General features: G+C 39.2%; 1 protein-coding gene across 5 annotated transcripts in view; it reads right to left on the reverse strand.

Annotated features, from left to right (window-relative positions):
- Positions 1–387: 387 nt before the first annotated feature.
- The window catches only part of rufy3 (RUN and FYVE domain containing 3), a 52,184-nt gene continuing 26,349 nt past the window's right edge, over positions 388–26,222 (reverse strand). For 2 of the 5 annotated variants that reach the window (XM_034170786.1, XM_034170788.1), the window contains exons 6-18: positions 16,148–16,212; positions 15,659–15,724; positions 15,517–15,586; positions 15,345–15,437; positions 13,141–13,224; positions 10,006–10,173; positions 7,647–7,744; positions 6,557–6,676; positions 4,357–4,468; positions 4,134–4,204; positions 4,002–4,035; positions 3,064–3,141; positions 388–937 (exon numbers count right to left, since the gene is read on the reverse strand). In XM_034170786.1, coding sequence (XP_034026677.1) covers positions 794–937; positions 3,064–3,141; positions 4,002–4,035; positions 4,134–4,204; positions 4,357–4,468; positions 6,557–6,676; positions 7,647–7,744; positions 10,006–10,173; positions 13,141–13,224; positions 15,345–15,437; positions 15,517–15,586; positions 15,659–15,724; positions 16,148–16,212 — 1,203 coding nt within the window. In that variant the 3' untranslated portion in view covers positions 388–793. Of the gene's footprint in view, positions 938–3,063; positions 3,142–4,001; positions 4,036–4,133; positions 4,205–4,356; positions 4,469–6,556; positions 6,677–6,823; positions 7,472–7,646; positions 7,745–10,005; positions 10,174–13,140; positions 13,225–15,344; positions 15,438–15,516; positions 15,587–15,658; positions 15,725–16,147; positions 16,213–26,222 lie in introns of those variants that run through there. The other 3 variants (XM_034170787.1, XM_034170789.1, XM_034170790.1) reach the window with 3 other exon arrangements.

Raw genomic sequence — 26,222 nt, forward strand, 5'->3', positions numbered from 1 at the left:
TCCTAGAAATCAAAGCACTGAACAAAATAAACTCCAATTAAAAAAGGTGTGGCTCATACTCTGAAAAATATGGTTCTATTTTAAAATGTTTTACTGAGAGATCTTTATGTCAAAGATCAGCTGTGAGCTTTGTAAACTTCAGACAGTCAACTCCTCTGCAGTTTGACAAGTCTATATGACGTGCAGCAAATAATACTGCAATAACTTCAACATATGGGATTGGTTTGGGGGGGGGCAAACATGTTTGGCTGCTCCGACTTGGGGTGTCCCTAAAAATATCAAACTATCCACTTAAACATTTATTCTGAGTGAAATTAACATTTTTATCTTCTCAGTAAATGCAACTTTGAATACCAAACTGGGGGGGGAGTAGTGTAAAAACAGTCAGCTGGTCAGTTACAGCAATCATGCATTCACTCACAAATATACATTTATATCAGTAAATTGAGAGAGGCAGAGCCTCTGTTTTATTTCCTGTCTGGCAGGAAACTCACTAAGGTGCCCTTGAGCAAGGTCCTTAATCCTCTAGTTGCTCCTGGTGTGTGTTGCCTGAATAAGGAAGAAAAGTGCTCTCGACAAGCAACCCATTTATTCTGAGTTAATTTGTTTGCATAAATAAAGTTCTGAGGCGACCTGCACGTGCACTTGCTTACTTGTTGGGACTAAAATGATCCCACAGCGACTTCAGGACACCATCAGATCTCTAACAACAAACAGCAGTTTGATGCTGTGGTGTGAGTTTTGGACACAGAAGCTGCTGGTATTATCACACGTGGATTATTCATTTTATCCCTCATGTTGGGGTTGACGCGTATTGTTGCAGCAACACCAAGTAGCAGGCGCTGCACACAGTCTCTGGGCGAATGGATGAAGGCAGCGGCAGCTCATTAGCGACACAGCTTTCACAGAAAACACCGCTGCAGTTCTTACACTGCTTCTGCAGAAAGAAAAATAGACAGGATTATAAACAAACCCAGCTGAGATTAACAAGTCATTTCCACACAGTCACCACAAAAAAAGACCAGATGTCTTCTGCGCTCAGACAGCATTTGCATAAATATAGTGTTAGTAACTAAAAGGCTTTGTTGTGTGAGTTTTCATAAATGGCCAGTAATATAAGAAAACTAGGACCATTCATATTTTTAAGTGATCTGTAGGTGAAATTTGTAGGAACAAAGGAAGCGACACACACGATTGAGAACCTGCTGGTGATCGTGGGCGTGGCAACAGGCAAACATTGACTGTCGATTTCCGTCCCCCCCCACTTACACAAAGTACAGACTGGTCATCCCAGCACTGAAAAGTACTGTACATCTGCACACCAATCACATGCTTTTGCACAGCCCCATCCCACTATAGCCCCTGTCACAGTGGCGTATTCGTAGAGCTGCTCATTACAGCGTATCGTCTACGCTGTAATGAGCAGCTCTCCGCCCACTTCACATGGAGTTTTTTCTCAATATGCAGCAGTATGTTGAGGGCTACTCGCGTAGGACGGAAGAAATTAAACGTTTAATTTTCTTCGGCGTACAGCACAGCATGGAGCCTTCACGTGAGTACACGCACCGCCGTGCTACTGTCCGCTACTGTGAGCCCGCCCACACTTCAACACGGTATGACATTTCACATCTGATTGTTGCTTCACTTTATTATACTGGACTACTTATATGAGGACTGTTCAGTGTTGTCTTTTCATAAAATCTCTCTCACACACACACACACAGAGCGCGCTTTTATTTTAAGGAATCTATCACACGCGCGCACGCTCTCGCTCTCTGTGTGTCTAATCAGAGCTGTGACTCGTTAAAATAAACGCACACTTGCTGCATGTCGGTGCGCTCATCAAACACCCTGATCGATCAGTCTGATCAAAGCTGAAAAGAGCTGTGACTCTAAAATAAACACGCACTCGTTGCATAAAAAAAAAATAAATAAATAATAATAATAATAATAAATGACTTTTTGAGACACACCACACCATGCAGTAGAGAAGAGAGCACACTTCCACAGAGGTAGAAAATAGCACTGAACTGCTTTAATAGCGGCATGATGTGCACACGCGACTGTGCACACATTAAAATGCGAACATGCGCAGCTGCAACTATGAAAGAACACTGAAAAAGGCGCGTATTTCGGGTATATTTAAATGAAACAACACTGCAATAAGCAGCTCTACTAATACGCCACTGTGATAGGGGCTTATGTTATATTTGTTTAAGAGTGAACATAGTCTTGCCTATTTGACTCTTACTTCTTACAGAAGTATTTTTTCCTTTTCTTTTTTGTTATCGTTTATGCAACAGTAACACCAAATCAAATTCCTTGTATGTGAGAACTTACAATAAATTTGATTCTGAAAATGGAATGCTTTCAGGTTTGCATTTGTCCCTACAAGTGCCAAGCTGATCATGAAATTAAAAATGTACAATTTGTTAAATGCATATGCAGCTGTTTTTCAGACAATTTTCAGACTTACTGTTTCAGTAAACAGATGAATTGGAAACTTTAAATTGTCTGTAGTTGTGTGTGTGTGTGTGTGTGTGTGTGTGTGTGTGTGTGTGTGTGTGTGTGTGCGGGTGTGAATGTGTGTGTGTGCGGGTGTGAATGTGTTTGTCTGTCTCTATGTGGCCCTGCAACAGACTGGCATCCTGTCCAGACTGTACCTCGCCTCACGCTTTATGACTGCTGGGATTGGCTCCAGCCCCTGTGACCCTTAATTGGAATAAGCGGTTGACGGTGAGTGTGAGTTCTCATCAAACAAAGGTCATACTACTTGGACTTCTTAACAGAACTCATCAGGAGATGCCATATCCTCTCTGTCTCCACAAATCAATAGTACAAAGTGTTAGGATCACCCAAATACACCCTTATGCTAAATATAAATAATTGGTCAACTGGTTCTTGAGATGTCATGCTAACAAGCAAAAATGGACGGACATGCTGATTGCTATAATTTTCCCCCATATTTAATACGGGGGTAGAGTATTAAGTATTAAATAGTTCCTTGGGGAAAGTACTTCTAGTTGGGGCACTAAACATTTACTGACTCGATCAGCTTTGTACCTTAATCCTGAGGAGGGAATCGTCCTCTTCACACATCAAACACATGGACGGCTCACTGAACTTTATGACAGACTTGTCCTGCATAAAATAAAAAAATACAATGCATTAACTGAAACTATGTGGGTATTTATGTATTTCCAGTTGTACCTAAAGTTTAAGCTTTAGTTACTACATCTTAACAACTGAATTGTTTTAGCACACACTAACAATTTTAATTAACCAGAACCCAGCAAATGTGTTTTAATTTATAATGATGCTTGACAATATAGGCAATAACAGCATGGTTTTGACTGAACCACTTCATTCAAAATAAATAAAAATTTAAGCAATTGAGTATAAACAAAAGTACAATACTACACAGGTTTTGAATTAAAATTAAATGTAATTATCAAATAAGTACATTGTGTGACCACTCTTTCCTTCCAAAATACCCAACTGCTTCTACGTGATAAAATTGTACATTTTTCATGGTCTGTTATTTTTTTTAAGAAAACTGGGTTACATTTAATTAGGTTAATACAATCATTTTATTATTGAATGATAAGCAACTCCTGTCATGCACAAGCTCTGCAGACAGAAAATAAATATTTTAGAATACTGTTTCATCTTCACAATTGACTAGTTTCTTAAAATAGTGAAAAATCCCACATTTTTTTTGGAATAATAATATTTGCACATTTCACCTTTTTACTGTGGTCACAATAGGTAGGAATTCATGTGTTTACTCATTCCTACTATTACTTATTACTACTCCTTTTTGAGCATTGTTTCTTGGTTGAAAAGTTTTTTGCAGATTTTTTTTGTGTCTCTTGGTTCTAAATAAATTCTTTCCTCCAACTCAAAATATAGCCTTTGGGGAGAAGGGGTGCTTAAGACTTTTGCACAGTACTGTAAGGTGAAGGTAAATGTAAACTTTTCAGTTGTATGTTGGATCTCACCTGTTCATCCTCAATTTCACTGTGCGACAAAGACCTATAGTGGGTGGGGGGAGGGGGTGAAAGGTGGTACTGTAAATAATTAATTACCCATACTGATTTTTTTTTTCTAAGAAATTGATACAATTGACTCACGGACTAGAGCTCAGACTCGCTTTGTCATCTGTGTGTAACTGATCATTCTGCTTTTTCACTGACACAGAATCCTGTGAGAAATAATGGAAAACATTCTGCACATGGACATGCATAATATACATTGCCAGTCAAACGTTTGGACAAACAGTGTGTCCAAACGTTTGACTAGCAGTGTACTACCGTGCAGTTTTCAAATTTAGCAGCCGTGTGATAATGGATTTACTTTTGATGGCACCTCCAGGGGCTTGGTTTCCTTCTGAGGGCGGCTATACGGTCGAGACAAAGCACTGGTATAATGCTCTTTTGTCTTCCTCAGTTCCATCTCCAAAAATGACCTAAAAGAACAAACCAAAACCCAGTTACTGTACAGATTACTTAACCTAATGCACCATTTGACTGACAAAGTCCCGCGTTTTAGGCAAGTATCAGGAATAAAAACTAAGATCTAGACTTTCAAGGACTTCCTGGACTTCAGCCATCAGAAATGTATGTGATGAAACCTTGTAGCAACATTCACTCATCTCTGCAGTGACCTTGGTAACTCAGGGTCCTGAACCTTGTAGGTGGAGAGACACCTGGAAGGAGCTTACGGAACCATGGGATTCCTGATAAGAGCTGTGTAGCGATGCCGATACATTTGCAGGAGAATGAAGATCCAACTCTCACGTATCTTGTTACTTCCTGTCTTACTGTATGGTTATGAGAGGCATTAACCAGTGATGATGTCTGTGGTACTAGGTCTCTTCAGAGGACCCTTGGGTACCACTGCGTACTTAGCAAGACTCCGAGGAGAAGCACCACTTGCATGGTGAGGGAGCATCAGCTACATCATTTTGGCCATGTGGCGCGTTTCCCTGTGCATGATCCAGCGCACATGGGCCTCAGTGTTGAGGAGCCTGTGGTTAGAGAAGGCTAACTCCAATGTGTCACATGGCTGCAGCAGATAGATGACTACTTTCAGGAGTTCTACTGACGGCATAGGTTCACAGAATTATTTCTTGATGTCGTGTTTAACTGTGCCCCGTTTGGTACTCATTAACTACATCTATCTTAAAAGATATAGTCACTCCATTTCTATCTGTCTTTATTTTAAACATTTCTTTACACACAGTTTTTTGGGGTATTCATCTACAATAAGAGGCTTTATTTATTGCTGTGGCTTTGTGGAACATCTTTCCAGAATGTGGCAAGTCTGAGAATCACGGCGACTGAAAAGGAATATTAGCATACTGCAGCTCTGTGGCACAAGATCATTAAATATGTTTCTTCTAATCAGTAAAGCCAATTATATAGAACACAATAAATTATTAACATCTTTGTTGCAGCTTTCTGCAGGAAATGAAGCATCACTTTTGGAAAACAGTCATGGCATCCACTAATGGATGCCATGACATATGTAGGACTGCTTTTTTGCATTTGCGCAATATCTCTAAAATTAGAAAGGTCTTGTCTCAGAGTGATGCTGAAAAACTAATTCATGCATTTATTTCCTCTAGGCTGGACTATTGTAATTCATTATTATCAGGTTGTCCTAAAAGTTCCCTGAAAAGCCTTCAGTTAATTCAAAATGCTGCCGCTAGAGTACTGACGGGGACTAGAAGGAGAGAGCATATTTCACCCATATTGGCCTCTCTTCATTGGCTTCCTGTTAATTTTAGAATACAATTTAAAATTCTTCTTACTTATAAGGTTTGAATAATCAGGTCCCATCTTATCTTAGGGACCTCATAGTACCATATCACCCCAATAGAGCGCTTCGCTCTCAGACTGCAGGCTTACTTGTAGTTCCTAGGGTTTTTAAGAGTAGAATGGGAGGCAGAGCCTTCAGCTTTCAGGCTCCTCTCCTGTGGAACCAGCTCCCAATTCAGATCAGGGAGACAGACACCCTCTCTACTTTTAAGATTAGGCTTAAAACTTTTCTTTTTGCTAAAGCTTATAGTTAGGGCTGGATCGGGTGACCCTGAACCATCCCTTAGTTATGCTGCTATAGACAGACTGCTGGGGGGTTCCCATGATGCACTGAGTGTTTCTTTCTCTTTTTGCTCTGTATGCACCACTCTGCATTTAATCATTAGTGATTGATCTCTGCTCTCTTCCACAGCATGTCTTTTTCCTGATTCTATCCCCTCAGCCCCAACCAGTCCCAGCAGAAGACTGCCCCTCCCTGAGCCTGGTTCTGCTGGAGGTTTCTTCCTGTTAAAAGGGAGTTTTTCCTTCCCACTGTCGCCAAGTGCTTGCTCACAGGGGGTCGTTTTGACCGTTGGGGTTTTTCTGTAATTATTGTATGGCTTTTGCCTTACAATATAAAGCGCCTTGGGGCAACTGTTTGTTGTGATTTGGCACTATATAAATAAAATTGATTTGATCTGATTAATGCTAAAGTAAATTTGCAGAGTTCAGATGAAGTGTTTTTGGATCTTTACCTCTGTTTCCTCAGCTGCTCCACCTCCATCTGCAGACTGTTGATTTTGTCTCCAAAGTCCTGTTTGAAGAGGCGGGTGGCCTCTAAAGCCAGATCCCTCTCTCGCTCTGCCTGTTTGTATCTGGTGCGGAGGGGGTCACATAAACTCATGGTAAAATGAAAATTTAACAGGAAGAAACTTGGTTGGAAAGCAGCATGAATATGAGAGAGAGAGAGAGAGAGAGAGACCCAACAAGAACAGAAACTTTAGTGAAAGAAGACTAAGCCATCTACGTTTGTTTACTGTTTATTAGCCTAGGTTTTACTACAGTTTACACAAATGGTATTTCCACATACAACTCTAAATTAATTTTGCCGTTTGTCTCGCTCCTTTCCTGGCAACGACAATGTGAAATACATGAAAAAAAAGCATTTTTGAGGGGGGATATCACACCTTATAAAGATTATTTCAGCATCTGTAATTTTTATTGTCAGCTTCACTTTGTCAGAAATATTTAAGCATCATCTCTGGTAGCAGTGGATCACTTTAGGTTAACATTATAGTGCACTGCATGTCAACGCGTTCAAAACGAGTCTGTTACTCAGCTTACCTTCGCCAAACAGCAATTCAGAAATGGTCACAAAACCAAAGTAAACCGGAGCGGCAAAACACGCTTGTCAAAGAACACAAGGAAAAGGTTTGCTAGCACGGTCCACTCAGTCCACACTACTCAAATCTGATGCGGGAGCTTTGATTCTCCACAACAAAGGAGCGTCATACAAAACAAAAAAAAAGATAAGGTCCTCCTATGCTTGGTTATGTCTATATTAGGTGAGGTTGGAAGTTTGTATTTGAAATCTGGACTACTGCTGCAGCTGGAGCAGCTTCCCTGCAGCAGAGTTCAGGTTTCTGGCCTGTTTCACCAAATGTTTGTCACTATGTGAGCAATTCAAAAGAAAAGATAACCAAAATGATGTAAAAAATTTAAATAAAATAATAATGGTAGTGAAAATGGGGAGAGGAAAAAAAGAAACAGGACAAGAAGAAGATTTAGTACTGCAGGTATAATATATCGGTGTGGGCTCTGTGGCTGCGGGTAAACTGTTCTCACCTGGTCTCCAGCTGTTTTACGGTCACAGTCATCAGGTTTATCTTCTCCTCCAAGCGAATGATGGCTTCACTCTTCTGTCTAGAGCTGGCCTCTGAGCTCTGAGAAAGATTTGACAGACAAACTGAAAATTCATTTAATGTCAAGTCAGAATTTTTTTAAATTGTACACACCATGTACAAGACTCAAATATTTGTGAACTCATCACAAAAGGTTTAAACTGAAATATTTTAAAAAACATGTTAAAATACAGGACTTCTGTAGCATTATAACCTTATTGTTCTCCAGAATTTTGAAGCACATGTCGGGGAAGCCGGGGCACAGTGGATCAGAAATGTTGTTTTGTGGCAACATAAACACATTATGCATAGGTTTAGGTCATTCTATTGTGGATTTAATACAGTAAGTTATTGTTTATAAGGCTGTGTTATTTATGTCTCCCCAAGTGTAAGTTAAAGGTGTTTAAAATTGATATTAAAATTTTTTGTTCACTGTGCCCCTGACACTAATTCATGGGGCACAGTGAATCAACTTAGAATATAATGAAAAAACATATGATTATAAAGATTTCTTCAAAATTATTAAATATATGCTGATGCATATACAAACAATAATCCAGCAAACCAGCTATGTAATGTGTGAGTGTCTGATATAGTGATATGAGTCCTTTAGAAACTATTATAAATACAACTGTCAGAATTTCTGTTCAAATGTGAAAACAGTTGTTTATATACACAAATTATAGGGGGTTAGTAAATCACTTTCTAGACTGAGTCACTGTGCCCCGATTCACTGCCCTCGGGTGCATGTGACACACGAGTCATCTTATCAAATAGGTGATAGTCTGGAGAAGACATAACACATGCTCATCAGTTGGACGGGGTAGTCTTCTAACTAATAATTTTTGGGCCACCTTTCCTCCGTTGTGAGAAAAAAATACAAAGAGACTGACATCCACAAAATTTACTTTTGGTAGGCAAAAAAAAAAACTGACTTCACTTGCCAATTAGTTTTACCCTTAATGTATCCAAAAATAAAACACTAATTTATAAGGGGGACGTCTTTATGCATAAAAAAAAAAATGGCAAAACTGCTGCAAATATATATGCAGTTTTGCAGATATAACTACTGATTCACTGTGCCCCGTGATTCACCGTGTCTCAGTGTCCACTATAAGAAGACTGAGGGATGCACAACCGATCATAGAAATCAGAACTGTACCTGACAGAGGTATTTTTGATTACTAGGCATCATATTTTCAACACGAGTCCCATAGATCAGTATAGTACCAATGGATCCAACAGCCATCACTCTATCAGCGCTGCTAATTCATCAGCAAAGCCACAATACATGTTTCAAAAGCATATTTATGCTCTGCTTTGCTTCGTATTTACTCTCCACTTCACCGTTCAGGCAGCACTTTCAACATGAATACACAGGTTTTTCTCGTATTCTTGCCAGTGCTTTCCTCCTGCTGACAGGCACTGTACAGGCCCATAACTAGAAGGACTAGGGGTCAGAAACCCCCGTCACCAGCCGACTTCTGAAAAGGCCCACTTTATAAATGTCACACATTCAATATTACTCTTAGTGTTGTAGTTTTACTACTACAGTATTGCACTAAGTGGAACTGATGAGCCATTTAAAAAAAAATAAAAATAAAAATCTAGTTAAAAATAAATAAAACATTAAGGAGCAGCTTGGACTGGAGGCAGGTTTTTTTCTTAATGTATTGTAGAGCTGTTCAGTTGTCAAACAAATACACTGGATTACCATTAATGTGCTTGCATTGTGCTTTGTGTAAGTGTAAGCACCAGGAGAAGATAAGTATCAGATCAGGGTTTGCTATTGGCAGATACTCAATATTAAATTACTCCAATTGGGGAGCAACCCCTGATCAGGACATAGCAAATGAGTATGACAAGTCCCTTGTATCATCAATCAAATTGTGCTTGACTAAGATAAAATTGTAACTGCAAAAAACAAAAAGTCTCAGTATTTAGTGATGTGGAATGCAGTAAAATTTTTAAAGCAAAAACACTTTCTATAATTTGACTGATGCTAATGGCTTTTTTTTATTCTAAACTACTGTTAGGCCTGGCAATGTAGTTTTCCTTAATTGCACTGTTCCCGTTAATTCTAATCAATTGCCCTCTCTGTGAGTTAACAGTAACATCACAGAGACAGGACGGGCTGCTGGAGATGAGACTTAAAAACAGACTGAACAGCTTACCTCTGTACAGGACGTGCACCACCTCACACCTCAGATGGATGCTGAATTCTTTTGCCAAACCGGTAACGGCTCAGTACCAATAAAAACGGCATGTGGTGTTAGACACTAGGAACTGAACGTTTGCTTCACCTGTGACTTGTGGCTGAGCTGCTGGTTGATGGCGCGTAGGTCGTCCAGCTGTTGTCTGAGCTCCACCAGTGCGTCCTGCTTCTCACAGATGTCCTTCTCCAGCATCTTCATGGACAACTCCATTTCTTGTTTCATTCCGATCTGCACCTCCAACTCTTTCTCCACGTCCTGCAGAGATCAATTCTGACGTCAGAAACACGCTTCACCACGCAAAGAAGTTCAGAGTTTAGCCGGGCTACTTCCACACAGACAGCAACACGACTTTACAGAGCTGAGGTCTAGTATATTCATTCAGCGACATCAGCCCCCTTTAAGTCTGAATTCAAACAGAATTTAATCAAAAACTACAGCTGAAATTGTTTCAAGAAAATTTCATTTCAAGTGGGGGAGGTGATGGTCTAGTGGCTAAGGTGTTGGGCTTGAGACCAGAAGATCCTTGGTTCAAATCCCCACCTGACTGGAAAAATCACTAAGGGCCCTTGGGCAAAGTCTTTAATCCCCTATTGCTCCCAGTGCGTTGCGAGTACCTTGTATGGCAGCACCCTGACATCGGGGTGAATGTGAGGCATAAATGTAAAGCACTTTGAGTGTCTGATGCAGATGGAAAAGCGCTATATAAATGCAGTCCATTTACCATTTAAGTGACACTTTACTTGAAAAAGGGAATTTAATTTGGATGATTTTTAAGCGCCCCCTTCCCACAATGTCAAAACTGCCAAACATAGACTCTGATCTTCAGCCACTGATGTGCGGTCAAGTAAGGCAGCTGAGGCTATGCCTCACCTGTCATCATGGAAAGAAAAAATGTCACCAGTTTTAGACTATTTTTTATTTGAAATTGCTGAAGTTTCACATTTGCCGTTCAAATAGTGAGAAGAGACATGTGGTCAGGCAGCAGCCAGCCGTGACTCACCTTGGATTGTGCAATCACTGGGCTAACTTTTGGAATGCTATGCAGTGAGACTGTCTCTCTGTATGTCACCATTAAAATAGCGAAACAGTTTGGTTATATGAACTTAAATTCCATAGTTTAGCTGGTATACATAATGTACAATGTTTTTTGTCAACCATATACGTGTGTGTGTGTGTAACGTGTTTCGTGTGCTGAGAGATTATAAAACGGCTACAAAAAGGCACCAAGTGAGGCATGCAGTTCTCCTGCCTCATGGTAGGGGGCACTAGTGATCCCAGGGATTTTTCTTGCAGCAACTCGTCAGCTGCAGAATAAGTGACAGCAAGCTACAAGAGCAGCTGTTCATTAATTTTTTTTTTTCCTCCTGCCTGGCCTTTAGTTTCAGAATGGAGGATTACATATCCAAACTGAAACAATTTTCTAAACTGGATGTTCAATCAAAGCAGGAGGTAATACTTAAAGGATGACCAACAACAGAGCTAAAAGGTTTGTTTCAGATTACGGGACAGAAGACCCGCTCTACAAACGTAAAGTCTGGCTGTGTGGACATCCAGTAAGAAACTGCCTTTTTCTGCCTCCTTTTCTCAACTTGTGACAATGTCTGGATTCAGATGGGATATTGTGACCTGAAGAATTTACAAAGAAGTCTCAAACACGAGCGGTTGACCACTCACATTCAAAGGCAGAAAAGGTTCCAAACATACAGTCGGAACAGGATGACTTTCTTCCCTGGCAGTGATTGCTACTGAGACAGAAAGACTTTTAAAACTGAAGGAAGATTTCTGCAAGCAAGTCATCGATGCTTTTGTGCAGAAGGAACAGCACATGGACTTCATTTATAAGTGAAAGTAAGTCCATAATAACATTCTTTTTTTCTTAATTAAATGTGCTTTTTTGTGTGCTGCAGTTTGTATGTGTAAAGAATGCTGATTTGAGATTTTATACATAACCCGTTAACTGCTGCCTATCAAACAGTGAATAAGCTACTCTGTGGGGTTAATAGGTTTGTAAATGTTATTGTGATGAAATCAGTGCCTCACCAGCCATCAACCTCACCGTACATCACTGTCTCCAGCGATATATTCTGTAAACCTGTCAGCTAAACAGAAAGCTGCAGATGGGTTACATTATATGTTTGGACCAACAAAGCACATAATACTGCATTTACACATAGGCATGATGTGTTACAAATACCATGTTCCCGTCATTCGTGGCACATTCGTGACATTCATAACGCATCTTAATGGGGTTCCTAACAGCACGTGTCGGTTCCTGAGATACGTGATATTCGTGGAGCATGTTTTTGGCTGCCAAAAAAAAAAAACTTCTACGAATGTCACAAATAACCCAGAGCCCAGGAGTTCACAACTGAGCACGTCAATATGTGTTGATTAGTGGTGATCCATAATGGAGCATGACAGCATTTACAGTGTATTCTTGATGGTTCTTGGAGCCCAGTCACACGTCATTTCAAATGGACACGACTGTCACGCGCTTTCACGCAGCGTCATATATTACTGTGCCCCACTACAAATCACTGTTTTCTCACATGTGCACGCTCATGATTGATATAAACCCTGCTGCACCGCATTTCATCAAGTTTATTTACCATCCTGCAGTGTGCCAAAGAAGCAAAGTGGCACCATGTCGCACTCTAGACCAGGGCCTGCACCACATACTCTTGTTGAAGCTGATGCTCCCCCGGGCACTCCTGCAATTGTTCCTCCTGCTGTTGGCCCTGATGTTCGGGAGAATGAGTCGGAGGCAGAAGACTGCCACGTGCAGCCAGACATCCCTGCTTCTCCTCCAGTTCAATGGAGGAAGAAGCGCACTCATGTTGTAACAACCATCACCAGGGTCCAGAAAGAGGAGGTGGTTGAATTTCTGAAGGCCAACTCCTGCATATATGCAAAATGTCTTGACAACTACAAAGACGTTGAGAGAAAAAAAAAAGCGCAGCAAGTGGAGATGATGGGAGTGTCCGCTAAGGATCCATCTGGATGTTGTGGAGCGATCTGGAACAATGGGGACTAGGACCTGACGACTTGCATTACGAATCATCAAATTCAATTCAAATTCATGATCTTCTGTCATGAATTTACATTTCTGACTTGTTGTCGTTATGTGTAAAAGCAGCCTTAGAGAACTTTATAAAAGAAGCAAAACTTGTGATGACAAAAATAAACAGAGTTACAGAAGATTACACAAAGTCTGAAACGCACCAATCGAAGCAGGATTTCCTCTTTTAACTGCTTGCGTGTTTCACACAGTGCTTGTCCATCTGATGCCGAGTCGCTTCTTTGTCCCTGAAGACAACAAACAAACCATGCTTTTGTTTCTCCCCAAAACTGAGCGACAGACACTGAAACTAAAAAGCAAACAAGGGCATTGACATTATGACATCACCCAAGCCCCCAATCTGATCAGTCCTTTAACACTGAATAAGAAGTGATAAAAAGTTTTAAAATTTTTTCTTTCATACAATGACAGTGTGCAGCACATGCCAACATTCCTGAATATCATATTAAAACAATTTAAATTGGAACTCTGTGAGCAAGTTCACAAATGTCCAACACGCTGCTCATTCATAAGCACTGGCCTGCCATTATATTGATGCCATTAAAATTATAGCATCATAATTCTATAAGTCAAGTCTAGGAGCATGCACTGGTGGCGCGCTTTACCACATCCAAAACACTATGGAACTCCCTTGGGTCCTGGATGGCGATCATCCAGACAGACAATCGGTTCATTTCCCCATCTATATTATAATAGCTAAGTAGTCTCTGTGTGCGTGCATGTGTGTGTATGACTTTGATCATGCAGAGACCGGGGAGAGCTGACATTTGCTGTTTGGTATGCTTATGTATTTTGGGTCAAAGATGAATGCTGCGAAAATGGAAAGTTGATAGGAGTAATATTTTAGAGAAATTAGCAATTTTAGCTAACCAGTAAACAATGGACACTGTGCATGTTAGTTTAGCAGTGTTGTTAGTGTTACTGATTTATTGTGTTTTTGGACTTCAACTGGTTTAGTCAGTTTAGTTAAGTGTCATGTTGACGTTACCATGAGTGAAGAATATTGCTTTTGATGTCTTCTGCCACAGTCTCTGTTTGTGCATGTGTAAAAATAATAAGCACCTGCTTGCAACAGAATGCAGACAGCTGCGTGCGTGCGACTGGGGACAGCTTACACCTTTCGTTTGGTATGCTTATATATTGTGGGTCAAGGATGAACTGTGCCAAAAGGGAACCTTGATAGGACTAATATTTTTGGAGAAACTATGGATATCAGCTAATGTTGCTAATTCCATTCTGGACTAACACGACATTCCAGCAGGGGGTGGTAAACCATCTTTATATTAAAAGCATGAACGCGTGCATGCGTGATTTTATTTAGCAGTTCAATGTAAGTACATAATATAATTGTAAATCTGTTAAAATTCATGGATGGCAAAAGAAAGTGAAAACACTTATTTCCATTGTGGTCCATTTAAAAAAATCAAATGACAAAATAGAAGTAATAATAAAAAACAATTCCTAAATACATTAAGACTGTAAAATAACATTAAAAAAAATTACATAATTACCAAGAAATAAAACGGTTTAGTTCCCGTTGTGGTCTAAGGTTCTAAAAACATTCTGGACTCACACACCATTCCAACTCATTATACAAGCTTTGCTTAAATTATTACCACCCTTGAAAAATGTTAGCTACCTATTTTATAAACACTACCCAATCTACAGCCCGTGGAACCCCATGGGCAACATGCTAGTAACTAATTACATTTTTTAAGTAGCGTGCCCAACAATGGACTTGACAAACTCAAAGTAGTCCAGCAAAACTCATGTGTATGCTAATGAACTGTTCTGGGCTCAAACATCCAAAATGAGCAGCAATAAAAAGAATTATGATATGCTCAAAATATTATTAAACAATACTGGTCAACAACAACAACAAAAATTTCTTGCATGGACTTTGAGAACTGATTTAGGGTAATTTTGGGGTGCTGAATCTGAATCTCAGCTGAGATTTGCTCTATCACATTCATTTGCATTCTGCATGTTACGTATTCATGGATGACGCAAAAGTTGCTCATTCACTCTCAAATTTGACGCCACTAATCATGCACAAAAGCAGCTTCAAAAGCATAGTTTTTAAACCAGGTTCAAAAAATTTGAACAAAGAGCTATAATATCATTTATGGCACCAAAGAAGTGTGCGAGACTGCAGCTTTTGCTTTAATACCTGATATCAGAAATATGTTTTCATATTTCAAAAATGTGATGTGATTGGCAAAAACTAGCACCAGATTCAGATTCAGCGCCCCCAAATTACCCAAAATCTGTTGAAAAACTGCATGCAAGAACAATCATGTTGACAGTTTAATTCTATTGAGGTAAATTAAGGCAATGAGGCGTCAACCTTTCTACTGGACTCCTGCTGATAACCGCTTTCCTCTTTTACCCTTTCCACATCTTCTTGTAAGGTGATGATCCGATTATTTGCCACTGCAAGCTGTGGACATGAACATAAACACTTAAAAAAAAAAAATCCCAGCAAACATGAAAAGCACAAAGTAATCTGCCAGACTCACTTCTTCTGTTAGTTTTGTGTTGGATTTCTCCAGAGCATCCACCTTGGCCTGAAGGTTATTTACTGATGCACTGCAAACAAGCATAAATTCATTTATCTTTAGGCTGATATGAACAGAGTGAAGCTAGTTCATCATTTGGTACCTTAAGTGTCTGTTCAGCTCCTCCACATAATTCTTCTGATCGAGAATCGCTGTGATCTGGCCGTCACTGCAAGAGGAAAAATGTATCAACATGAAGTTTTCAATTAAAAATAACAGTTCCACAATTATGTAACTGAAGGAAAAGATAGACAGAATAACCAGAGAGTTTTTTTTCTGTGAAATCATGAAAAATAGTTATTCATATATCAGGTTTGTTTCAGCAAATTAGACGAGGTTTTTTTTTTTTTTTTTTTTACAAAATGACAATTAGGGGGCGTAACAGAATGTGAACTTCAAGAAAAAAGCTAATTCCCCACCCAGTAAAATCACACAAACAGATGGCACTGTAATGCAAAGAAAATGCTAAGATTAGAATTACATGTTTTTAAAATGCAATTTCAAATACCAGCTCATCTTAAATTTATTCATGAAAAGTGTTATTGTGCAATATTGTAAGACAAATGTGAAAATCAGCCAGAGCTCCACTTACCCTTCTGCACTCTTACTACTGTGCCCGCCATCTTTAAGGTACATTGAAAAATCAATAACACCAACCTGCAGAAGGAATTCAAAGACTTTATTGATTATATACACACACACATATATATATATATATATATATATATATATATATATATATATATATATATATATATATATATATATATATATATATATATATATATATACACACACACACACACACACACACACACACACACACACACACACACACACAGAGAGACACACAACCCCAATTCCAATGGAGTTGGGACATTGTGTAAAATGTAAATAAAAACAGAATACGATTTGAAAATCCTCGTCACCATATATTCAACTGAATACATCACAAAGACAAGATATTTAATGTTCCAACTGATAGACTTTGTTGTTTTTGTGCAAATATTTGCTCATTTTGAAATAGATGCCTGCAACACAATTCAAAAAAAGTTGGGACGGGGCAACAAAAGACTGGGAAAGTTGATGAATGCTCAAAGAACACATAACTGGAAACAGGTGAGTGTCATGATTGGGTATAAAAGGACCATCCCTAAATGGCTCAGCAGTTCACAAGCAAAGATGGGGCGAGGATCACCACTTTGTGAACAACTGCGTGAAAAAAATAGTCTAGCGGTTTAAGAACAATGTTTCTCAACGTTCAATTGCAAGGAATTTAGGGATTCCATCATCAACAGTCCATAATATAATCAGAAGATTCAAAGAATCTGGAGAACTTTCTTCACGTAAGTGGCAAGGCCAAAACCAACATTGAATGCCCGTGACCTTTGATCCCTCAGGCGACACTGCATTAAAAACCAACATCATTGTGTAAAGCTGGCGTGCCCAACCAGTCGATCGATCGCGGGCCGAGATCCAGTTGACAGCATGAAAAAAATAAAAAAATCTGTCACTGGACTCGAGAAGATGTAGTGCTGCTATAACAGACTGATGCAGCAGGTAGCAGCAATGCACCAATAAGGATGCCGGCTGCAATTACACACCATCTCTTCTTCTATGGTGAAGGATAAGAAACGAAAAATTCTAATTTTCATCCTGGATTATTTTTTCAGTTATTCACATGGCAACTCCATCTGTCTTTTCTGTAACGTAAAATAGCCTTTACTGAAGAAAGGGAATTTGGAGCGGCATTTCAGATGATTCACAAGAAATACGATGCTAACTTCTCATGCTAACCCAGCTAAATCCCCTCTGCTTGCCTGAAAAGTCCAGGAAATGAAAAGTCGGTGAGCAGTACAATGGTCCAAAAATATGAAGAGTGATGAATCTGGTGAACAAGATTGCAGTCTTCTGTTCGGGCCAGGAGTCTGAGGACACATTTATTCTGTTCACAGTTGGAGGAGACACACATCTTTTGCACACAGACGTTAGGTGGCTCAGCAGAGATAAATTTCTGGAATGGTCTTACCTGAAATTAAAGAATTTCTGAAACGTTCAAACCATGCTGAATATGCACACCTTTTGAATTTGAGAGCAAGTTTAAAAGCAAATTACATGTGCTATCAAGCAGGTTGCAACAGTGTGACCTGCAGAACTTTCCACACATGGACACAGAACTTAAGCACCAGGACAAAGACTGTGGAGCCTCAGGGTGCACGTTATGATGATCATGTGCAGAGCATCTTGTCAGAATTTGACAGACGCTTTACTGACTTTGCATCCAAAGAGCCTGTTGTCACTTTTCTCTGTTTTCGATGTGGGGAAATATAGATGTGGACTGTATATCGTCCAAAGTGACATCACTCTTCAACCTGGATCCTCACACACTAAAATATGACACTGAGCTCAAATCCAGATCAACACCTGACATGAATGTCGAAATCTGGACTCTAATGCATAAAGAGAGTGCCTGCTTACGGCTGGCTCTGAGCTCTTACTGTCTGGACTATGAGAGACCAGCTTCCTCCCCTCGAGGCCAGAAGTCTCACTAAGGTAGGGAACAACTTTTCCAACTTGAGGCCAGTCCTAGGCCTACTTGTGCTCATCATTTTTCACCATGCACATTTACTTCAATGATGCATTATTATTGTTAAAACTTGCCAGAAAATTGTGTCATTATATTGGTGCACAATATATTGTGGCTACGCTATGGCGTTCAATATATCTTGGAGATCTCGATATATTGTCAACTTTAAAAGTTGGGCACCCCTGGTGTAAAGGATCTTACCGTGTGGGCTCAGGAACACTTCAGAAAACCACGGTCAGTTAACACAGATCGTCGCTACATCTCAAGTGCAAGTTAAAACTCTACCATGCAAAGTGAAAGCCATACATCAACAACATCCAGAAACGCCACCCTCTTCTCTGGGCCTGAGCTCATCTGAAATGGACAGACGCAAAGTGGAAAAGTGTGCTGTGGTCTGATGAGTCCATGTTTCAAATTGTTTTTGGAAATCATAGACGTTGCGTCCTCCGGACAAAAGAGAAGAAGGACCATCCAGATTGTTACCAGCACAAAGTTCAAAAGCCAGCATCTGTGATGGTGTGGGGGTGTGTTAGTGCCCATGGCATGGGGAACTTACACATCTGTGATGGCACCATCAATGCTGAAAGGTACAGTAGTGTTCAGAATAATAGTAGCGCTATGTGACTAAAAAGATTAATCTAGGTTTTGAGTATATTTCTTATTGTTACATGGGAAACAAGGTACCAGTAGATTCAGTAGATTCTCACAAATCCAACAAGACCAAGCATTCATGATATGCACACTCTTAATGTTATGAGATTGGGCTATTAGTAAAAAAAAAAAAAAAAAGTAGAAAAGGGGGTGTTCACAATAATAGTAGCATCTGCTGTTGATGCTAAAAACTCAAAACTATTATGTTCAAACTGCTTTTTTAGCAATCCTGTGAATCACTAAACTAGTATTTAATTGTATAACAGTTTTTCATGATTTCTTCACATCTGCGAGGCATTAATTTTGTTGGTTTGGAACCAAGATTTTGCTCGTTTACTAGTGTGCTTGGGGTCATTGTTTTGTTGAAACACCCATTTCAAGGGCATGTCCTCTTCAGCATAAGGCAACATGACCTCTTCAAGTATTTTGACATATCCAAACTGATCTATGATACCTGGTATGCGATATATAGGCCCAACACCATAGTAGGAGAAACATGCCCATATCATGATGCTTGCACCACCATGCTTGAATGAACGAATGAATGAATGAATGAAAACTGTTTATTTCGAACATTTGATACAACAACAAATACAAGATAGATCAGTGAAAACAACAACAAAAAAGTTCCTACTGTGTACCCAACATGTCCGAAAAGGGGTAGGGTGAAGCATCAGCTTATTTATCCCTACCCCTTCTTCCCCACAACCAGTAATACCCTTTGCCACATATACACATAGATTCCTACACACCTAAACCGATATACACACATACATATATACATACACATATACATATATACACATATACATACACATACATATACACATATACATACATATACTCAACAAAAATATAAATGTAACACTTTTGGTTTTGCTCCCATTTTGTATGAGATGAACTCAAAGATCTAAAACTTTTTCCACATACACAATATCACCATTTCCCTCAAATATTGTTCACAAACCAGTCTAAATCTGTGATAGTGAGCACTTCTCCTTTGCTGAGATAATCCATCCCACCTCACAGGTGTGCCATACCAAGATGCTGATTAGACACCATGATTAGTGCACAGGTGTGCCTTAGACTGCCCACAATAAAAGGCCACTCTGAAAGGTGCAGTTTTATCACACAGCACAATGCCACAGATGTCGCAAGATTTGAGGGAGCGTGCAATTGGCATGCTGACAGCAGGAATGTCAACCAGAGCTGTTGCTCGTGTATTGAATGTTCATGTCTCTACCATAAGCCGTCTCCAAAGGCGTTTCAGAGAATTTGGCAGTACATCCAACCAGCCTCACAACCGCAGACCACGTGTAACCACACCAGCCCAGGACCTCCACATCCAGCATGTTCACCTCCAAGATCGTCTGAGACCAGCCACTCGGACAGCTGCTGAAACAATCGGTTTGCATAACCAAAGAATTTCTGCACAAACTGTCAGAAATCGTCTCAGGGAAGCTCATCTGCATGCTCGTTGTCCTCATCGGGGTCTCGACCTGACTCCAGTTCGTCGTCGTAACCGACTTGAGTGGGCAAATGCTCACATTCGCTGGTGTTTGGCACGTTGGAGAGGTGTTCTCTTCACGGATGAATCCCGGTTCACACTGTCCAGGGCAGATGGCAGACAGCATGTGTGACATCGTGTGGGTGAGCAGTTTTCTGATGTCAATATTGTGGATCGAGTGGCCCATGGTGGCGGTGGGGTTATGGTATGGGCAGGCATCTGTTATGGACGAAGAACACAGGTGCATTTTATTGATGGCATTTTGAATGCACAGAGATAGCGTGACGAGATCCTGAGGCCCATTGTTGTGCCATACATCCAAGAACATCACCTCATGTTGCAGCAGGATAATGCACTGCCCCATGTTGCAATGATCTGTACACAATTCTTGGAAGCTGAAAATGTCCCAGTTCTTGCATGGCCGGCATACTCACTGGACATGTCACCCATTGAGCATGTTTGGGATGCTCTGGACCGGCGTATACGACAGCGTGTACCAGTTCCTGCCAATATCCAGCAACTTCGCACAGCCATTGAAGAGGAGTGGACCAACATTCCACAGGCAACAATTGACAACCTGATCAACTCTATGTGAAGGAGATGTGTTGCACTGCATGAGGCAAATGGTGGTCACACCAGATACTGACTGGTATCCCCCCCCCACCCCCCAATAAAACAAAACTGCACCTTTCAGAGTGGCCTTTTATTGTGGACAGTCTAAGGCACACCTGTGCACTAATCATGGTGTCTAATCAGCATCTTGATATGGCACACCTGTGAGGTGGGATGGATTATCTCAGCAAAGGAGAAGTGCTCACTATCACAGATTTAGACTGGTTTGTGAACAATATTTGAGGGAAATGGTGATATTGTGTATGTGGAAAAAGTTTTAGATCTTTGAGTTCATCTCATACAAAATGGGAGCAAAACCAAAAGTGTTGCGTTTATATTTTTGTTGAGTGTATATACACACACACACACATTATATATACATATACATATATATATATATATATATACATATACATATACATATATATATATATATATATATATACATATACATATACATATATATATATATATATATATATACATACAAACATAAATATACACCTACACATACCTACTTACATACAAAATATTGTATATTTACAAGCTGAAGTAAAAAACAAAAACACCCTAACCCTCATTACCCTTCCTCCTCCCTATACCTAGAAAAAACATATTTTTGTACCGCTGTTTGAACTGGTTCATGCTTGGACATTGCTTGAGCCCCACTTCCAATCTGTTCCACATCCTCACCCCACAGACAGAAATACAGAAACCTTTTAATGTTGTTCGTGCCCACTGATGCTTTAAATTAAATTTCCCCCTCAGACTGCAATCCCCTGATCTGTTAAAAGACATATTTTTTAATATTTGCTGGAAGTAAATTGTTTATTGCTTTATACATGATTTGTACTGTTTGAAAATGAAGCAAGTCTGTGAATTTTAAGAATTTGGATTGTAAAAATAGTGGATTTGTATGATCTCTATAGCCAGTATTATGAATAATTCTTATAGCTCTTTTCTGCATTACTGATAGTGATTGTGTTGTACCTTTATAAGTATTACCCCATACCTCTGCACAGTACTGTAAATATGGTAAAACCAGTGAGCAGTTAAGAATGCGGAGTGAGTTGTGGTCCAGAATATGTTTCGCTTTGTTTAGAACTGAAATGCTTCTTGACAGTTTACTTTGTATATGTTTTATATGTCTTCCAGTTTATCTTATCTATTATCACCCCCAGAAACTTATTTTCATGTACCCTTTCAATATCTACCCCCTCGACTTGTAACTGAACCTGTATGTCTGTATTACAATAGCCAAATAACATGTATTTTGTTTTACTTAAGTTTAATGATAATTTGTTTCTGTCAAACCATATTTTCAATTTTCCCATTTCTATACTGATCCTCCTCAGTAACTGCTGCAAATCCCCCCCTGAACAAAAAATGCTTGTGTCATCTGCAAATAATACTAATTTTAATATTTTGGAAACATTGACAATATCATTTATATAAATTAGAAACAGTTTTGGACCCAATACTGACCCCTGTGGGATGCCACAAGCATTGTCCAAGCATGATGATGTATATTCCCCCAACTTCACAAACTGTTTTCTGATACTTAAGTAGCTTCTCACCCAGTGCAACACCAACCCCCTAATCCCATACTGTTCAAGTTTACTGATTAATATGTCATGACTGATTGTATCAAAAGCCTTTTTACGGTCTATAAATATTCCAACTGAATGTAATTTGTGGTCTATGGCGTTTGTAATCTCCTCAACTGATTCTATTAATACAAGTGATGTTGAACTATGTGCTCTGAATCCATATTGACTATCAGTAAGTAATTTATGTTTATTTATGAATTTGTCTAATCTATTATTGAATAACTTTTCTAATAATTTGGAAAATTGTGGAAGCAAAGAAACAGGTCTATAATTTGTGAAGTGGTGTCTATCCCCAGTCTTATACAGCGGCACAACCTTAGCTATTTTCATCTGATTGGGAAATTTACCGGTTTGAAATGATAAATTACAGATGTATGTTAATGGTTCTACAATCCATTCAATGACCTGTTTTACCACCACCATATCAATTTCATTTAAATCAGTAGATGTTTTATATTTACAATTATTCACAATGTCTATAATTTCTTTTCCATCCACTGCTGTGAGGAACACTGAACAGGGATTTCTTTCTATGAGATTATTATCCCAATCCTCAGGTTGGGAATTGGGAATTTTTTCTGCCAAGCTTGGTCCAATATTTACAAAAAAATTATTAAAACCGTTGACTACCTCATCCTTATTTTCCTTCTTGACATTATTATCAATGAAATACTGAGGGTAACTCTGTTTTTTTATTACCATTTTTGATAATGCTATTTAATATATCCCATATTCCTTTAATATTGTTTTTGTTATTATATAATATGTTACTATAATATTCCTTCCTACATACCCGTATAATATTAGTTAATCTATTTTTGTATTTATTATATCTATTTTCTGCCTCTTTAGTCTTTAGTTTTATGAATTCTCTATACAGTGTATTTTTCTTATTACATGCATTTCGTAACCCTTTCGTCATCCATGGTCGATCTTGGATTTTTTGTTTTCTGTAGTCTTGTTTAATTGGACATTTTTTTATCATATAATGATGTAAATATTTGTAAAAAGTTTCATATGCACTATCAACATCACTTTCACTGTATACCTTTTCCCAGTTTTGCTCCTGTAAATCCTTCTTTAGTGTGTTCATGTTTTCCTCTGTCTGCACTCGCCTGTATTTTATTTTCTCCTCTGGCTGATTCCGCCGATGGTTTCTATTATAAACGATGAAAACTGGTAGATGATCACTAATGTCATTGATTAATAATCCACTCACAGTGTTATTCTCAATATCATTGCTGAATATATTATCAATTAAGGTAGCACTATGGGATGTAATTCTGCTTGGCCTGGTGATTTTTGGATATAAACTCATACTGTACATTATACTGATAAATTCATCTGTTATTTTATGCTTATTTGGGTTGAGCAGATCAATATTTAAGTCACCACAAATGAACACAGTTTTTTGATTAGTTTTTGAGAACATTTTTCCCATACAGTCAGTGAATGTTTCAATACTAGATCCTGGTGCTCTCTATATACAGCTGACTAATACATTTTTGCTTTTTTCTTCACATATTTCAATAGTTATACATTCTAATAAGTTATCGATCACAGTTGTCATATTGTCTACTATTTTATAATCCATGTTCTTATCCACATACACAGCCACTCCTCCTCCACTCTTATTCTTTGTTTACACAATTAAATTCATATCCATCCAGTTCAAAATCCATTCCTTTATCTTCATTGATCCATGTTTCTGATATAGCAATTATGTTAAATATTTTTTAAATTGACTTAAATATTCTTTAATGTTGTTAAAGTTTGCATATAGACTTCTGCTGTTGAAATGGATTATTGATAATTTGTTATCCGTTTTAATGATCCGATTAAACTGTTCATCTGTATAATAGCAACAACTGTCATTGATATTTGAGAAGAAATTATTGTCCGGGTCTATATCGTGCTCCAAGTCCAGTACATTGTGGTCTGTGTATTTAAATGTTCTCAGTTCTACTTTTCCATGATCAGCAATCCTTTGAGTTATATCCTTCTTGTCTCCAGATGTAGATGATGTAGTAGATGAATAGGTTCCTCTGGTCTGTGTCATGGTGTTGTGATGTGTTTGTGTCCTCATACCTTATTGGTCGTATTTGTCCAGATCCTCGATGTTCCTGATTACCATAACCTTCGCTTGTTCTGGTGTTCCATTCAATTTGATAAATGTTTTGCAGTTGGATGTCCATGTCTGTTGAATTTTTCCCTGCTTTTTTAAGAAACGAGCTTTACTGGCGATGTCTGCGTTTCTTTTGGTCAGATGTTCATTGATGAATACGTTTGTTCCTTTAAGTTTCCGTCCCTGTTTTAACAATGCCATTTTATGTTTTCTGTTGACAAACCTCATAACTGCTCGCTTGTCTCCATCCTCTCTCCTGGGCAGGGGGTGGCACGCTTCAATGTTATTACAGTCCATTTGAATACCTTTAGATTGCAGGAAGTCAGCCACCTGTTGTTCCACTGAGCTGGCCTCCTGCTCGCTGGCCTCCCCTCCGCTGTCTTCTGACACCGCCCGTGCGTAGGATCGAGGTTTAATGAAGTCCTGTAATAATAACGTCGTTCATCCTTGTGTACTGTTCCAACTCCGCAACACGGTTCTCCAGGTACACCAGACACCGGTCTTTCTCAGCATTCTGGATCCGAAGAGCCTTCCCTTCTTCCACCAGCTCCATAATGGATTTCTGCTGCATTTTAACAACAGAGATTTCCTCAGACAAAAAGTCCAGGGACTTCTTGATATCGTCTCTCTCCTCCGCCGTCAGTGCCTTCTTCGGACCCATGGTCAGATAACTCCGCGCTGACGCCTCGGGCCTCGGTGAAGCCGCGCCGGTGGAACTGCACTGACGCCTCGGGCTTCAGGTGGAGCCGCGCCAGTGGAAAACAATCCTGCTGTGGATCAGCGAACTTCACACTAATAATGTGATTATTAACTGTCAGATGACAATGTAAAACCTCTTAATCATTCTAAGTCACTGTCTTCACTGTGAACTGAGGCTTGAACTCAGAGTTTGGGGGTTGTTTCACAAACTGTCTGTGGTCCTTGGACCCAAAAAGAACAATTTTACTCTCATCAGTCCACAATATTCCTCCATTTCTCTTTAGACCAGTTGATGTGTTCTTTGGCAAATTGTAACCTCTTCTGCACATGTCTTTTATTTAACAGAGGGACTTTGCGGGGGATTCTTGCAAATAAATTAGCTTCACACAGGTAACTCCAGACTGTCACAGCACTTACAGGTAACTCCAGACTGTCTTTGATCATCCTGGAGCTGATCAATGGGTGAGTCTTTGCCATTCTGGTTATTCTTCTATCCATTTTGATGGTTGTTTTCCATTTTCTTCCATGCGTCTTTTTTTTTTTGTCCATTTTAAACCATTGGAGATCATTGTAGATGAAAAGCCTATAATTTTTTGCACCTGCGTATAAGTTTTCCCCTCTCCAATCAACTTTTTAATCAAACTACGCTGTTCTTCTGAACAATGTCTTGAACGTCCCATTTTCCTCAGGCTTTCAAAGAGAAAAGCATGTTCAACAGGTGCTGGCTTCATCCTTACATAGGGGACACCTGATTCACACCCGTTTGTTCCACAAAATTGACAAACTCACTGACTGAATGCCACACTACTATTATTGTGAACACCCCCTTTTCTACTTTTTTTTTTTTTTTTTTTTTTTTTTTTTTTTTTTTACTAA

The sequence above is a fragment of the Thalassophryne amazonica genome, chromosome 5, assembly GCF_902500255.1.
Source record: "Thalassophryne amazonica chromosome 5, fThaAma1.1, whole genome shotgun sequence".
In the NCBI taxonomy this organism is placed as follows: Eukaryota; Metazoa; Chordata; class Actinopteri; order Batrachoidiformes; family Batrachoididae; genus Thalassophryne; species Thalassophryne amazonica.